Source organism: Pipra filicauda, unplaced genomic scaffold, assembly GCF_003945595.2.
Source record: "Pipra filicauda isolate LSUMZ 115617 unplaced genomic scaffold, ASM394559v2 scaffold53_size3534045_pilon, whole genome shotgun sequence".
In the NCBI taxonomy this organism is placed as follows: domain Eukaryota; kingdom Metazoa; phylum Chordata; class Aves; order Passeriformes; family Pipridae; genus Pipra; species Pipra filicauda.
This window is the reverse complement of record NW_024104687.1, coordinates 3,500,859-3,514,886: the sequence shown is the minus strand read 5'-3', so window position 1 is coordinate 3,514,886 and position 14,028 is coordinate 3,500,859. Positions and strand designations below refer to the sequence as shown.

The 14,028-nt window shown below is 41.2% G+C and overlaps 1 protein-coding gene across 2 annotated transcripts in view; it reads right to left on the bottom strand.

The window, feature by feature from the left end:
* ZRANB1 (zinc finger RANBP2-type containing 1) overlaps positions 1–14,028 on the bottom strand; it is a 39,517-nt gene that overhangs the window by 18,114 nt on the left and 7,375 nt on the right. For both annotated transcript variants that reach the window (XM_027726403.2, XM_027726402.2), the window contains 2 exons: positions 9,894–9,991; positions 8,331–9,181 (listed from right to left, as the gene is read on the bottom strand). In XM_027726403.2, the coding sequence (XP_027582204.1) occupies positions 8,331–9,144 (814 nt within the window). In that variant the 5' untranslated portion in view covers positions 9,145–9,181; positions 9,894–9,991. The remainder of the gene's footprint in view (positions 1–8,330; positions 9,182–9,893; positions 9,992–14,028) is intronic.

The window sequence follows — 14,028 nt, the reverse complement described above, 5'->3', positions numbered from 1 at the left end:
CTGCTATCTTATGACACTCTTAATCTTTTATAATCGTATTAATTTAGGAAAGACTAATAACCACTTCAAACCCTTTTGTATTTTAACCACTTCTGTTGACACAGGAGAGATTCCTGTGACCACATCTGCACCTTCCACCACACCGCTCAATAAAACACACCAAAGACCAGCCAAGACTCGTAGGTGGCCCCTCTAAGAATCCAAATATCCCCAACTGATTTCAAAATTCAAACAAATATCCCCAAAATGATCTTTTAATGACCCAAATCATAACAGTTCCAGCCAGCACGCAAGTACACACTACACTGTAGTACCTGCTACTACAGCCTTAAGTCAGTGCCTGAGAAATTCATAATTGTAATTATTCTTCCAGTCCCCCACCCTCAGCTGCTTATTATCATCCCACTCTTCATCAAATCTCAGCAACAACTGAGGTCTAAGGCTGATGCAGAGGTGGTCATGTGAGGTTTGGCTCTGTCAAGTACTAACTACTACAAGCTGCAACAAGGATCCAAATCAGAGCCCTGTGCTCTGTGCAGCACTGCCAGTTCTTGACGTTTATTCCCACGTCTTGCAATACTTGACATTCCTAAAAACCCCATGTCCTAGAATTAATTACTAAAATTGTTATACAAGCTGCCAGCTTAAAAGTACATTTCTAAACTCTGCCGATGAATTTTAAGCTAAAAAACAATTATTACATCAAAAGAGGCAAACTCTGTATGTTTTCTAGGCCTTATTTTAAAAAAGGAGATAATAAATGTATGGTGCTAATGTCTGGTACTTCCCTGCACTGAAACACTGACCCAAAGCACCCAGAGCATCACTGCTGCAGGGCTAATATTCTGTGGGCATTACAAACCTCTCTGGCCCCTCTGAGCCACAGCGAAAAAATTCAACATTTCTCTTTATTTGTTGTAGCAAATATCTGCTTCATTTGTAGCCACTTCAAAAGAACAGGGAAAATTCCCCACAGCTGATCAGGTGCCACCCTGCTTAGAGTGCAGTCCCTACAATCCAAGGCTGCACTGAACACAAAATATACTCATAACAGGCAGACTGTCAGAAATCTGAACTAGAAAACACAAATCTTGCCCCAAAACTATGGAGTAAACTTGCACACATGAAATACTCCTAAGAACTGCCTGTAATTCCTAACTTCAGTACCATCACTCCAAAATGAGACCTGAATATGCATTTATTGACAGCAGGAGGCACATTCCTACAAAGGCTTTGATTTCTGTGGGATGAGTGAGAGCCTCCAATTCATTAAGTCTATTTAAACAGGACTTAACAAAACACTATTTACAAGAAATATCACGGAAACATTTACTGATGTTATCATTCACTACATTTCCCAACGCAGAAGTGCCTGATTACTTTCACAAGCAGCCTCTGATCCAGTGCTGTGCCAGCTGGATTATTCCCCCCAACACCCACTGCATTCCCCAGACTGTTAAAATGTCAAAAGGAAGAGTGGCATTTGCCTTAAGATTGTTCCCAGAGCACCCAGGAGCTTCCAGCAGCTCAAGCCTTGTGAGGGCACAGCTCTGGGCAGCTACAAGAGCTACACAAATGCAAACACATCCCGGTGACTCAGTGCCTGCTTTCCTTTAAAGTGGACTCCAGAAATGTTCCTTTGTGGTTGTATCTGAAGATGCACCAGTCTTTGTGTGCCACCCCCCTCCCCCCCAAATTTCATTAATGCAAAAACTATGACCATAGTCTGGTATCCTAAGGGAGAGGACAGAATGCCAAGTGCTGCACCCAAGTCATGAGAAAATACAACTGTAAGTCAGAATTCTGCATCTACAGGTTCAACTGTGTTTCCATTTTGCAATCCAGGCATTTCTTCTTATTGGAAGACTTCCACAGCACCAGCAGCTGAGGTTTTTTCTTCTTCTAGTAAAGCCCTGCCACTTACAAATAGCACAGACCAGGAACTTGCAATCTCAGCATACATTAGATGATGATAGAGACTAAGAAGGCAATTAAAAAAGGCTAAATTTTAAAAATATGAATCACCCAAGAACAACTACTTGTGCCATCTTGATCCTACTAAATCTGTTAAACTACCTTCTTTATTTACCAATATTACCTTTGCTCATATTAAATAAGCCCAGAATTCAGCTTAAGGTGCTATTAAGTTTATTCTTTAGAACATGTAAATATTTAGAGGGTTTAATGCAGTTAAACAAACTTGGAAAACATGCAGCTTACAAGCATATCTAGAAAACCAATTCCCATTTGCCCTAATCACACAGCCCCAGTGACTTCAGAACAGCCAGATATAAAAGTTTCCAAGGAAAATACTACAGCAGCAGCCTTTATTTACTTCACTATCTTTCTGATAGTTCTGGAGCACTGGCTGGCACAACCTGCAAAATGAAGCAGGGAAATTCTTTCAAGCAGACTGATGCAGTTCTGCCTATCTGGAGAACAACCACCTGGATCAGGGATTTCTCTGATTTGAGGAGGCAGCACTGCCACAGTAAAAAATGTGTTCTCACATCTGAGTAGACTGCAAAAGGAAACACTTCATCCTAAGGAGGTCATTGTGCCTCTATGTGGGACAATTCCTTGAGCTGCTTGGTAATAGAAGGCAAATCTCTCAACCAAATGATACATTTTAGAAGTCAGAAATCCAGACAGATCCCTCTGTCACATAGACCAGTGCAGAAACAGAGGCCTGTGCTGCTTCTCTTCTGCTACAGATACAATTGCAAGTGATCTGTATCCTATATACGCTCTGATTTACTCCTCCATAGACTGATCCTGAGATTGGTTTAAGCACCAGAAAGTGAGAGGTTGATCAACTGACCCACTAAAACACAATTCTGACACCTGCTGAGAATCTTAGTGCTCCTTTAAATGCAGAATACAGAAGAGCAGTGGTTTGAGCATACCAGCTGTGGCATTCTCTGGAGCTGAGTCAGCCCTCAGTCTCTTCCAGCTCTTCACCAGGGGCACATCAGGTGGCCATAAAGAAAGTTTTACTGATAATAAGTGCCCCACAATTTCAGCCTGAAAAGAATTTCTCCTCCCGGAGGAGGAACTGCTTTGCAAGAAAATATGACACATCAAGTTAAAAGAGAGAGGTTGTCAGAAAAACCTTTATGGGCCTCCAACCACATCCTTCTGTTCCTTCTCTTTCTTCATTTCCAGGGCCTCCCTTGTCAGTACCAGCACACAGTCAACAGCAGATCACTCTTCAGGTAATGACACTGTGAGACAGAACCTCCTCTATACTAGATTTATATAATTCTTCATGCTCAGCAACTTGCATCCCCTTAAAAAAGAAGCAAATACTTACAAGGAGACATGCACCTTAAACTTGAAGCCATCCAATGCAGAGGATGACTACTGCCTATTCTTTTTTCCATGCAAACAGCTCTTACCCTACATACAGTCCATGCAGTATGTTTTGAATGTATCATTACAAGACAAAGCAGCACATATGTAAAAATAACTGCTTAAAGATGTCCTTATCCCCTCTCCAATCTGTCAGAGATACCCACAACCCTTGCTGCTTGCAGGGTTACACCCTGAAGGGAGGCTGGACAGGGGAAAATCATTTCATTATTAAAGTTAACTATCAGTGCTTCTAAGACAGATTTAAACAACTGGTTCTAACTTTATCATTTAGTCAATTATGTTTAGCATAAAATACCACGGAGTGTTTAAAAAAAGTAGTCAAGAGACCAAAATAAAGTGTGGTTCAGGAATTAAGATTTTCTGCCAAGGAGTAAGGCATGCAGAGTTCTACCTGCTCTGAGAGATACATACACAAACGTTGAGCATTTGTGACAGAACAGATTTATAAGGCACAGATGACATATAGAACAAGATTTCTCACCCAGGTGAAAGGAACAGGGGAAGGAGACCAGGCTGTACAGCTCACAGCAGGGACCCTTCCCCTCCAAACCATCCCAACAGGCCCTGTCTGCCATATCCAGCCAAGGCCAGCCTGGCAGTTCATCACCTCTCAGTGAGTAATTCATGCTGTACTTCCCCAAACACTTCAAGTCTAGACTGACACCAGCAAGGAAAGGTGCATGACCCTTCCCCTCCTCCAGCACCTTGTTCCTACCCCTAACACTTCCCACTCCACTATCACAGCATAAACAGCCCCATCAAGGTTTAGCTCCACCATGGATGTGATGAGGAGGCCAGTCTGGGCTGACTAAACCAGCAAAACCAACAAATGAAACCCCCCCGGCCCCCACAAAAACATCCCCTAATCAAGCTTCACTTTCCAGCATCTCAGTAGGACAGAAATGGGCATCTAGGACAACTTCAGGTGGCAGTGCCTGCTGAAAGCACCTTGATTATGTCACTGCCTTCAGGCTGCCTTTATCAATAATACTCAGTGAGGAGTTACAAGCAGTGAAGAGAGCAGGAGGTGTCTCCACCTCTCCCAGACATTTCCCAGCCAACTCCATACCAAAGTCTGGACAGGGCAGGGTTTCTGAAGGCGTGGGTAACACATCTGGCACAATTTCAGAGAACTGATGGGGAAAAAAGAAACCCTGTGAGAGAGACAAAGCAGTCAACAAAGGAAAAACTAAGCAGACAGATGTAGGAATACTAGGAATGAACCAACAGTCCTTTTAAGGATGTACCGTGGAACAAGATTCATTACAGATTGCTCTGAATACTTTGGATTTGTTTAAGAAACACACTCTTAGTTGTTTCTTTCACAGAGCTAAGAAGAATGTGTGCCTACTCGATTTGGGAGGCACCATCCCCACAGGGAAGTCTGGCCTGTGACAGCAGAACCCACCTTACTGACCTAAACTGAAGGAGAAGAGCACACTCTTCTTGTATCAGGCAATAAACAGGTGGAGGAAAAAGGAGAAGAAATGCTGTTTACTTTTCATCTCTGGGCTACAGTTCAAGCACAGCAGTTGAACTCACAACCCAAGAATCCCCAGCAGTGCCCTGCAGCAAACACACTGCCAGCACCACTGTAAAACCCAGCCCTGAGTGCCGGGAGAGTGGAAGCTCCAGCAAGTTCTGAAGTGTAAGCCCCAAGTGAACTAACTCTGTTAGATAGGTTTCAAAGTGACAATCGTTCTCATCCACTTGTACTCCTTCAATCCACAGCCAGTTGGAACCAGCTTCACCAGGCCCACAGCAACACTTGGTTCTTGCACATCACATTCCCTTAAGCCCCACAGGCCACCAGGACTCTCCAACAGTCAAAAGACAACAGAGCTTAATTTTAAATATACATTAGTTATCTCTTTCCCCAAGAAATCAGTCACCTTGAACTTCATGTTAACCTTGTTCTAGGCCACTATGGTAGAAAACATTGGTGTTCCTGTAGAAACCACTTGTAATTCCTCACTGTAATTCAAACTGGCATTTGCAGGAGGCCCCGTTATCCAGCAGATCCTACCCGTTCTGCTTGGATTTTAATAAATTTTAACCAAATGAATCAGCTCAAAATCTCATTCTTTTGATAAAGAATCACTCGACAGATACATCCACTGCTTCAAAGACAAGTCAATTAAAAGGAGAACAAGTTCAAGTACATTTACTGGCAGAGTTTGAACGGGGGAATGCCACTAATCCTTCTGATTTGGAAAGAAAACTGACCATCAAGGAAACTATTCATGCTGAGTTGCACTCATCATATTTTGTACAGCCTGGATTTGCAACAAATAGAAGCCTTGATGACATGTTTATTTACTGAGGTGGGTAAAGCAATAATGGGTGTCTTCAAACAGAACACAAAATAAAATACAAACACACACATAGGCACCTTCTTAAATCTACAAATGATACACATCTATCCCCATGTTTCAGCTAAAAAGAACAGATGTGGAAAAGAGCAGTCTGATACATGTTTCTAATGAAACTTGACATTAAATATAAAATCTAGTAAAAAGAATTTGTACTACAGTCAAGATGTGAAGAGGGAGTTCAACCCAACAGCTGTCCTAAAATATCAGACATTTTCCTTGGTATCTTCTGACAGATAATATCTTCTAAGAGAAAAGAAAATAACCACTCTGCCAAGAATTCCTCCTACTCCTGCTCCTCCAATCTTTATTTTTAACTTCAGGGTTAACTTTAAAAGTTAAAAAGTTAACATCTCTCCTACATGAGATAGACTCAAAGCAAACAGACCCTCCACAACTGACTCAGCTCAAACTTGGAAGTGTGTGGTCTGAAGTTCCCAAATCCTAACGAGGCACAATCTGTCAGCTGGAGTAGGGTAACACACACACTCTTGGTCATCAATGTTCACAAACTGACTTGACATTTAACACGAACTTGTCCTATTTTATAGTTTTGCTTGGCTAAGGACTGACAAGTGTTCAAGCTAAAAGTTCCCAAGACTCCAGCTGGCAAACAAACAGAACAGAACTCACTGAGTCACAATAATGCAGCTGATTTCAATGTAAGAACAGATACTTTGGGCAAAATTGTCCAACTGACAGTTAAATTGTTTGAAGTATGTCACAGTAAGGCCACCAACATAAATTTGGTTTATTTCTTTAAAAGTTACTGTTTAAATTGGTGGACCTTTCCAATATACTCTGCAAAACAACCAGATAAAACCACAAAAGAGTCTGCGGAGCTTCCATCAATCTTCCTAAGGTTATTCCTATTACAAGGGGTATTTGGAAAAACGTGACATCTGGGATATACCAAATGAAATTACCCACCTTTCATTTCAGAATTAACAGCTTTAGCTGCTGGTTTTTTACCCCCTCGGTTAGAAAGTATAGTAACTGTTTATGTTAGAGAAAGGAATCCATGAAATCTTTCAGCAGAACAGCAACAATCAGCACACAACTCCACCTGCATTCTGGCTTTCTCACCAAGATTCCTTTAAACTCTTTTCCAAGAGCCAAACCATTATTGCCTTACAAAACTTGATGAACATACTTCTGAGTTTCACGTGTGACTACACAGTCACAAGCAACGTTAAATACTCACAAAACCATGTTCTTAAAGATAAACACAACCCTTCCCACAGATTAAACCTGGAAGCATGAAATATTTTAAGTAACACTGCAATAGTGAAAAAAAAAATCACTTCTCAAAAATCAGAGGAAAAAAATCCCCTAATATTTATTACAATTGCTATCAGAATGCAAGATACAGACTATTGTCAGGCACAGGAATGACCTACAACAACTGATCCTTGGTATTTTATAACTTCAAAAATACCACAGAGAATTTCAGAAGAAAAAAAAAAGCATATAAGGATCTAAAGATATGAGACATCTATTTTCAAAAGGAAATGTTCTTGTCTTAACTATTCACACAACACAAAAATAAACTGGTTTATAATCTCAGAGAAACCAAACACAGAATACCCATAAAAACATTTAGACCTGATCGAAGATATTAAGTAAAGCAGCTCCACGATTTAGCTTTTCAATTACAACCACCATGCAGTGACTTTGTGAAACATTAAGGAACAGCATGAGACATACTAGTAGAGCCATAGTTTCATATGAAGTGTTTTACTCTAAAAATAGTTGAGTATTTCAAGTGTTGAACCTGCTCGTGTGCTGGGGTACAGGATATCTGCTTCTGGGAAGCTACAGCACAAAAGTTAACTCACAAGGTCTCTGTTCTTTAACAGCACTGGGTGAATTACCCACAATTTCCTTAGGAAAGCACTAAAATACAGAACAAAACTGGTATTTGAATGTTTTTGAAGCAGTTGACTGCTGAAATACTTTCAGAAAGCCTGTAAACATTTACAACACAGTAGCTGTATTAATACAACATTATTACTTTCAAGGTCAGTATTACACATGCAGTTTCTTGGAGCTACATATTTTGGTGTTATTTTTAACATCTGACAGAGCATCTTGTACTGTTGCAGCTCTACACTGTTTACAAATACTCCCAAGCTGCAGCTGCTGACTCTACAAGCATAGCTTGCCATAGAAAAAAAAAAAAAGAGTTATTTTAATTACCCAGTAATGGCATTTTTTACAGTACTATATACATCAGTGGTCTGTAGACTGGTCTTTGTAATTTTTCCCCCTTTTAATGATTACACGGAAAAACAAGATTTGGTTACAAGGATATCCATTTCTATGAAAGGTCAAAAAAGTCCAAGCACACTTGGGAAACACGTGTAACCCCGTTCAGATTATGGATGAACTCCACAGCCTCTCTCAGCAGGTGCTATTTCAGGAACTTCTACATTTGGCTTACTTTTTAAAATGGAAATGCAGAGATAAAAAAAAAAACACTGTTTTGAAATCAAATGCCAAGCTTCTGTTTTTAATACTTCATTCTCCCAAAAATACTTAACCACGAGCATAACAGTAGAAGGCAGCAGGAAAACAACTTACCGACACACGCATTTAGGAACAGCCAGTCTGTCTTTTTCATTCTATTTTTTATTTGCTTTAGTTTTTTGAAGTCAACTTCAAGTTCCTCCTTGCTGCCAACAGCTCCAGCCAATTCGATTCTTTGGAAGTCCATTTTCACATCGGATTCACGTTTGGTTGTGGGTGGAGATCTTCTTTGGCTATTTCCACTACTACAGCTCCCCCTCCACCGAGCCCTGTCCTGCTCGTTTATGATGGAAGAAGCCTCTTCTGTGTCTGCCAGTTCTATTGCTTCGATGTTGTTGGGCCTGGGGTGGTCACACACAACACATTTCCTGGCCTTCGCCCAGTTTTCGTACGTACACACAGAACAAGTCCAGTGCTGAGCCCTTGTGTTCAGTTTATTTCTGTCATTGTACTCCTCGCACGGATCAACGGCAAAGGGGACCGGCCGGGACCCAGACCCCGAAGACTGAGGGGACTCCGTGGGACTCCTGGTCCTACGCTGAGACAAGCACTGAGTGCACCTGATGGCCCTGGGCCAGTTCAAGTACGTGCACATGTGGCACGACCATTTATTTGCGCTTTCCATGCTGTAGGATGATTTAACCCTTGGTCTCGCACTAGAATCCGGACATATCAAAGGACTGCTCCCTCCTTCGGTGCTCGTGGGATCCCAGTCTCTGCCGATGTCACTGGAACCACTTTTGAACGGATCTTCTGTGATAATTGTTCCACTGGGCCTCTGAGCACGACACATGGTGCATTTGATTGCAGAGGGCCAGTTTTCATATGTACAATACTCACAAGCCCATTTAATTCCACGCTCTGTCATCGTGCACTTCTTGAACTGAGCTGCGTCGGGCAGAAAGCTGAGGAGTCACAACACACCGTTAGTACACACTGCCTGCACAGGAGCTGCTTCAAACCAAAAATAAATGAGATTTAACCCAGCTGATACAAAAATCAGGCTGGGCAAACAGGCAATCGTTGTTATTGATACTATTACAACCGCTATGAAAAGGGTAAGACTTGACTTAACGGCATTTTGCATGCAGAATTCAGGATTTCCTAGCGCAGAAATGAGAAAAAAACCTCAGCCTTGCATTTGTGGGATTCCTCAAATTTGCACAGAGGCTTCCAAACAAAGTCAGGAAACAGATATGCATTAAGCACTGAGAACACCAGAGAAGAGACCAGTACAGCTACAGAAACAAGCCCTAAATATTAAATTATTAAAATCAAACTCAGTATGAATATAGCGGTACAAGAAAAGGAACACAAAGTTCAGAGATTCTGTAAGGTCTTGTAATAGACCTCACTAGATCTGGAAGGAAGGAGAGTATCAGATGGGCATATCAGTTCTTTCGGAATAGGAGGGTGTAGGAATTTACATAAAATGCCTGTATTTGAAAATTTCACACATGTACTTAAGCAAGACTAGGCCTTGACTGGACATCACCTATAACAGTGGTGTGAGGAAGTGAAAATACCACTTGAAAGCAAGCACAAACTGTGTGTGTTGGCAGGCTAATGTGGTATTTTTATTCTACAAATTCAGATTTCAACCCAATTCCAACTCACTTTTTCTCTAATGAAGAGGGGATTCTGTCTTCATGCTGGCTCAGACCTTTTCCTCAGATTGCCAAATATGAAGGATGAGACTAAGCAGATAAGTATTCCTGTAAACAAAATAAAAACAGACTCATTATAGGTTTCCTACTGGACCTGAGTAACCAGAAAGTTAATTATTAAATGCCACACCTATTCTGATCCCAATTTAGTTGGTTAAACCCAGTCATGACCTGTTGAGACTAAGAGAGATTGGTTAAAATAAACCAGTATTTATAAAGAACCAGTCGCCACACAAGTGACCAGTCTGCTGAAGTAAAGAAGTACATCCAAGCAACATCAAGTTCACAACAAAATATCCACAAACACTCCTACTGCAATCTGCAACTTAGGATGGGGAAGGCAAAAAAAAGCTTTGTGTAGAGAGTAGAATAGAGGGAAAGGGTGAGGCAGGTAGATAAAGGACAAATAGGCAAATGCATACAGTATTTCCTCCCTTACCACAGAATAGTTACCCAACATATAAGGCTCAACAATGTGCTGTTTTAAGCATGCAAAACTGATTAAAATACTAATTTGTCACATCAGACTGTCATTTCTAATTCATCATATTGCAAATCTCTCTGTTGTCTACAAAACACCAAGAGCCCAGTAAACAAAAACCCAGAAGTTACACAACAGGATTCAGTTCAAAACTGGACACATCAAACTAAAAATTAGTTATCCCCGTTCCCCGATCATTAAATGTTTTACGAGTCAGTACATTCGTCACTGCAATACCTTCACACACACCTTGCCCTACAAGGCATAGCTAAACGTCCACTTCAGTTTGTCACCCTTATTCCTACTGTCTCCTGCTGAGGACTCCAGGAACACACGGGATTTTTCCAGCAGCTCTGCTGATCTATTCACCAGATCAGGTGGCTGCATGAATGAGGGGCTATCGCATGGCAGGACCAGGGGGCAGGGCTGGACTATCCCTTTCTGAGTGATCCATATTTATGCTCCATGAAGATGAGCAATCAGGAACACAGAAAGCTTTCCCATAAAGCTCGGGTTCCAACATCACTTGTTTGAACAGCCTGCAGAGCACTTCACTCCCACCTATACGTTATAGAAGTGTGCCAGGTTGAGGAATGTGCTGAGAAGGCAATTACAGTTCCTACTGCTTCCCCTCCACCGTGCCTCAGAGATGTCCACGCCCATGCAGCACGAGAAAAAGGAGTAGGATCATACAAGGATCCCTGTATCTGTAATAAAGTAAGGGAAAAATACATACATATATACAGGAGAATACAAAGTCAACTTGATTTTACTAAAGGTGACTTCATAAAGAAGGCTTTTCAGGAACTTCAAGGAAAAAAGGGTTCTCTACTCCACAGATAAACTAAAGCTTTACCAAACACCTCCTATATGAGTATAGTAGACACTAGGTTTATCTATTCAATTTGGTGAAGGCTTTTTCCCCCAACTCCCAAAATAAGGTTTTTAATTACTTTCTTAATAAGCTTATTCTCTCTAGAAAGAGTAGAGTTTTCTGAGGAATTAAAGTTTTCTAGTTAGAAACGTAAGGGAGTTGAACGTGCTTTCCATTAAAGACAAGGCACAACACACTGCCCGTGCACCTGCCCACTGCCACCGAAAATTATGCCACTGAGGACCACCAGAAAGTGGCTGTCCCAAAATTCCAATGCTTGAGAATAATTCCTACTGAAGCTGGTATGGTTTGAGCAGGTGATGCTTCCAAAGAGCCCCGTATGCAATGTGTGACGGGTACCTGTAACTGTAAATGTAGTCTCTTACCTGCCCTAGTTTGTGAAGTCTTAAATAGTTCCCACTTCAGACAAATCCCAACACACATTTGGGATGGGGTAAGAAAACGAGGCATCATCTGTTTAAGTGATATTAAGACTGAGAAAGGAGACTGCAGCTCAAGTTGGAAAGCAGCTGGCTACAAAAACCATCTAAACAAGTACTGAGATACCACTTAGGAAACTAAATAGCTCAGGACATCCCGCGCTACCGAAAAGCTTTCATGTATATCACAAGATTAGGTTTTTAGCTGCAATTATCCTCTGTGCCCATTAAAGAGCAGATGCTTTCAGACATAATTCTTAGAGAGGCTGAGTCTCTGCAGCTTTGAAAGCCTCTGAGATATGAGCTCACCACCTCCTAACAGGAGGCCTCGGGTTATTATGAAGTAAAGAATATAAAAAGGCTCAATGGAGCAATACAATTTCTCTTCCTTGACAGTTCTGCCAACACCCACTATGGCAAGGAAATTCAGCACTTTCATGTATTGGGTTTTTTTGTTTTGTTTTTTTTTACTATTAGGTCTCGGTCTGATCCCCAGCTGCATCCCACAGACCCATCCAAATTTGTTTTCATCAGGAACTGTAGTGACAGGACATGGCAAAATGGCTTCACACTTATAGAGAGTAGGTTTAGATTAGATGTTAGGAAGCAATTTTTCCCTGTGAGGGTGGTGAGGCCATGGTACAGGTTGCCCAGAGAAGCTGTGGCTGCCCCATCCCTGGAAGTGTCCAAGGCCAGGTTGGACAGGGTTTGGAGCAACCTGGGCTGGTGAAAGTTGTCCCTGTCTGTGGCAGGGGGTGGAACAAGAGGAGCTTTAAGGTCCCTTCCAACCCAAACCATTCTGTGATTTTATGATCTTGTGATTTCCTGCTGACACAGCACCACCATCCAGCCACTGAGTAGTTTGAAGCTTATTACATTTTTTCCCAATTACTTCTTTGACTCTGTTTTCAAGTTAACTTGTTATTTTAGATTCTTCACAGAGGAGAAGCTGAATCATGGAGTAACCTCTCTGACAAAGAAATAGCAACACAGTGACTGTGAAGTGCAGGTGCACGTTTTAAAGTCCAAAAAGCATGAGTTGACAAGAAATTAAAACCCACAGAACTTTAAACAAGTTCCAATTGATCAGTTTAGACAGTGCACTAAATACCTTCTGGACAGACCAGTATGATAACTCACTACACTGAAGAGACAAATATGTTAAGTGCTGATAAATGAAGAACAAACAAAAAAAGAAATCGAAACCTTATCAGGCCACCCTTTTACTAAATAAACTAAGTGGGAAAAGGTCACCCAGAACGATTAGAAATTTGTCTTTTGCTTTGTTTCAACTTTTAAGACTATTCTTCTTTGTAGGTGCATGGGAAAATGCAAAAGGGCTCACAGAAATTGGGAAGAAATAATGAAGTTCTCAAATACCACTTTTATGACAGGATATTTTGCACTCCCCTCAATTTAATTGTTCACTGTGTCCAGAAAATGTTTTCCTTTGGCTCCAACAAGGAACAATATGGAGCTCCACTTCATTAAATGATCAAACCCTTCCCTGCAAACAGATGCTGATTTAGACTGGTCTACACTACGGATTTTTTGCTGGGATGGTGCTGGCATCTGTGCTGGTTGAAACCTTATGTAATTACACCCATCAAATCAGTGTTCCCACCTTAAACTCCTTTTGTTCGCGTGTACAAATTCTGGACCAAAGCAAACGCTTCTGTATTTACAGGGAAAAGGAAGCTCAGGTGCCAACTTCAGCCTTCAGCAACACTTGAAAGACAAGAAGATCCATCCTCCTTCCCCATAGAGGCAGCTGCCTCTCTTAGGCTGCTCCAAAAAGAAAGCCAGGTTGGTTTATTTATTTTAAAAACACTGAAGCAACTTTTCAGAGGAACAAAATAAGCAGAAGCATCTTGCTCTGAAAGAAAGAGATCTCTATAACCAAATGCAGAATCAATTAAGTCATCAGTTCATAAGCATGAGAGTAACACCTTTCTCACATCCCTGCCTAATTTTCCAAGGTGGAATTTTACCTTTTGTTCTCTTAACTTACTAAACTTAGTTACTCTATCTTCAGCCACTCACTCTTCTTGGATGATGGCTCTCCCCAGAATTCAGTATAAGCCTCAACAGATCACTATATTAAAAACAGAAAACTTGAGCCTGGGCTTCTATAATTTGAAGGGAACTAACAATAAGCTCCATTGTCGTCTCTGCAAATTAATTTTAATAAAATTAAGAACACTGACCTTGTCAACGGGACAACCAAATCAGATCAGTACTGAATCTGGAAGCTTTGCAGTAGGGGCAATATCTATATATTACAGCAAAG